The sequence below is a fragment of the Olea europaea genome, unplaced genomic scaffold (assembly GCF_002742605.1).
Source record: "Olea europaea var. sylvestris unplaced genomic scaffold, O_europaea_v1 scaffold244, whole genome shotgun sequence".
Lineage (NCBI taxonomy): Eukaryota > Viridiplantae > Streptophyta > Magnoliopsida > Lamiales > Oleaceae > Olea > Olea europaea.
The window spans coordinates 324,530-326,141 of record NW_019242592.1 but is presented as its reverse complement, the minus strand read 5'-3'; the positions used below and the strand labels follow the sequence as shown (position 1 = coordinate 326,141).

General features: G+C 35.2%; 1 protein-coding gene across 1 annotated transcript; it reads left to right on the top strand.

Annotated features, from left to right (window-relative positions):
* The first annotated feature begins 229 nt into the window (after positions 1–229).
* LOC111382180 lies at positions 230–925 on the top strand. Its single transcript, XM_023006078.1, has 2 exons — positions 230–653; positions 849–925. Exons 1-2 carry the CDS (start codon positions 358–360, stop codon positions 868–870), a joined length of 318 nt encoding a protein of 105 aa, XP_022861846.1. The 5' UTR covers positions 230–357; the 3' UTR covers positions 871–925.
* The last annotated feature ends 687 nt before the right edge of the window (positions 926–1,612 follow it).

The window sequence follows — 1,612 nt, the reverse complement described above, 5'->3', positions numbered from 1 at the left end:
ACATATGATATTGGGAAAGGGTTGTCTTTTAAGTTCAGGTGTACTGCCTATAATGACAAGATCTCTTTGGACCGCTTGACTAAAAATTATTTGACGTCTTTCAGTCGAACAGATAAGTAAGCTTCTTGTCCTGTTTATTATGATTATTGATTTCTCTCAATGATCGATTCTGTCTATAATTGATCTCCATCGGATAAAAACTCCCCAATACCGATGTGTTAGAGAAAACTTTGTTCTCTGAATATATGATTGTTGTAGAGAACCGTAGGTAAAGTTTTCTTACCACGTCAGCAATTTGAAGTTTTTATCTTGTCTAATGTGGGCAGGAGATTAGATCTGCGATTCTGTCATAGTAATATGCAATTTGGTGCTCTGGTTTTCAGTGACATGATAGCAACTCTGCACAAGAATTATCTCATTTATCTAAAAGTCAGAGGAATTAAGCCAGACATAATCTATTTCGTCCACGAGTTGAAGGTTGAGATGAAAAATTCAAACGGAGCTTCACTGGACAATCTCAACGGCTCCCCCGAAGGGTTAGAAGCTCTAAAAAGCTCTACCGATTATTTCTGTCATCTCTACATGATTACTCCAGCAGGCGGCACCTTGATATACATATACCAGTCTATAGGTTCAATTCTGAGGATGAGCAGGTTCAATTTTTTAAGTTGTTTTTTAGTTTTATTTTTTCAAATTCTACACGGTATCCAATTAAATTCTGGACATGTAATAGAATAAATTCACCTGGTGTTATTTTTAGGCCATGTTATTGGTAGAATATAGTAGAGTTTATAGTTTTATGTTCTGTATATGATGGACTAACTATGGCATTATTTCTGCCATTACAGTCGAAGATGCCTGAGACGATGAAATATTTTTTGAGCCGGAATGACAAAAACGAAACAATTCACGTCGAAATTCTTAAGCCTGGTGTTTTTAGTGCCGAGTTGGGCAATTATAAGAAAACGGGAAACCTATCTGTTGTCTTTGATCTCTCGAAAAGGGGTTGTTTTTATTGTTGTATTGTACTGTTTATCCCGACAAGATTTTTTTTGACAGCTTGCGTGTCGAAGAAGATAGTCTCTGTCATTTTCGAATACCTTATCGATACTCAAAACCACTTGACCTAGACTTTCATCGGGTCTCTGATGGTTCTTAAGAGTAAACTATGGTTTTACTTGTAGTAAAGTGATAGTAGTAGCAACTTTCTTTACTTTTGCTTATAATAAGCTTATTTTTTGAATAAGCCTTCCAGACAAGCTCAATTTAGAGGTTAGAACTATGATATGATTCTTGATATTTGTAATATCACGCACAAGCGATATTTGATTACTGCTTTAGATCATTGAAATTCATTTTTAAGTTGAGAGTTTCTTGTCATTGCTTATGCCTTATGTTTCATTGTCACTTTTTGTTAAAACCCTTTCATTCATAGTCAAAGTAAAGGCTTTTATTTTTTGGTACTATTGATGACAAAGAGTGGCCGGGTGACAAGAAAAAGTCTCGAACAACCTCAATGTGGAGTTGGTCTGTGATTCTTGATATTTGTAATATTTGGCACAAGGGATGGGAATCTTAGAGGTATACACTATGATATTTAACTTGCTAACAT

Coding starts and splice junctions, on each gene's coding strand:
- LOC111382180 (XM_023006078.1), top strand. CDS start 358: ATGCAATTTGGTGCTCTGGTTTTCAGTGACATGATAGCAACTCTGCAC. Junction 654..848: donor TCAATTCTGAGGATGAGCAG/GTTCAATTTTTT, acceptor CTGCCATTACAG/TCGAAGATGCCTGAGACGAT.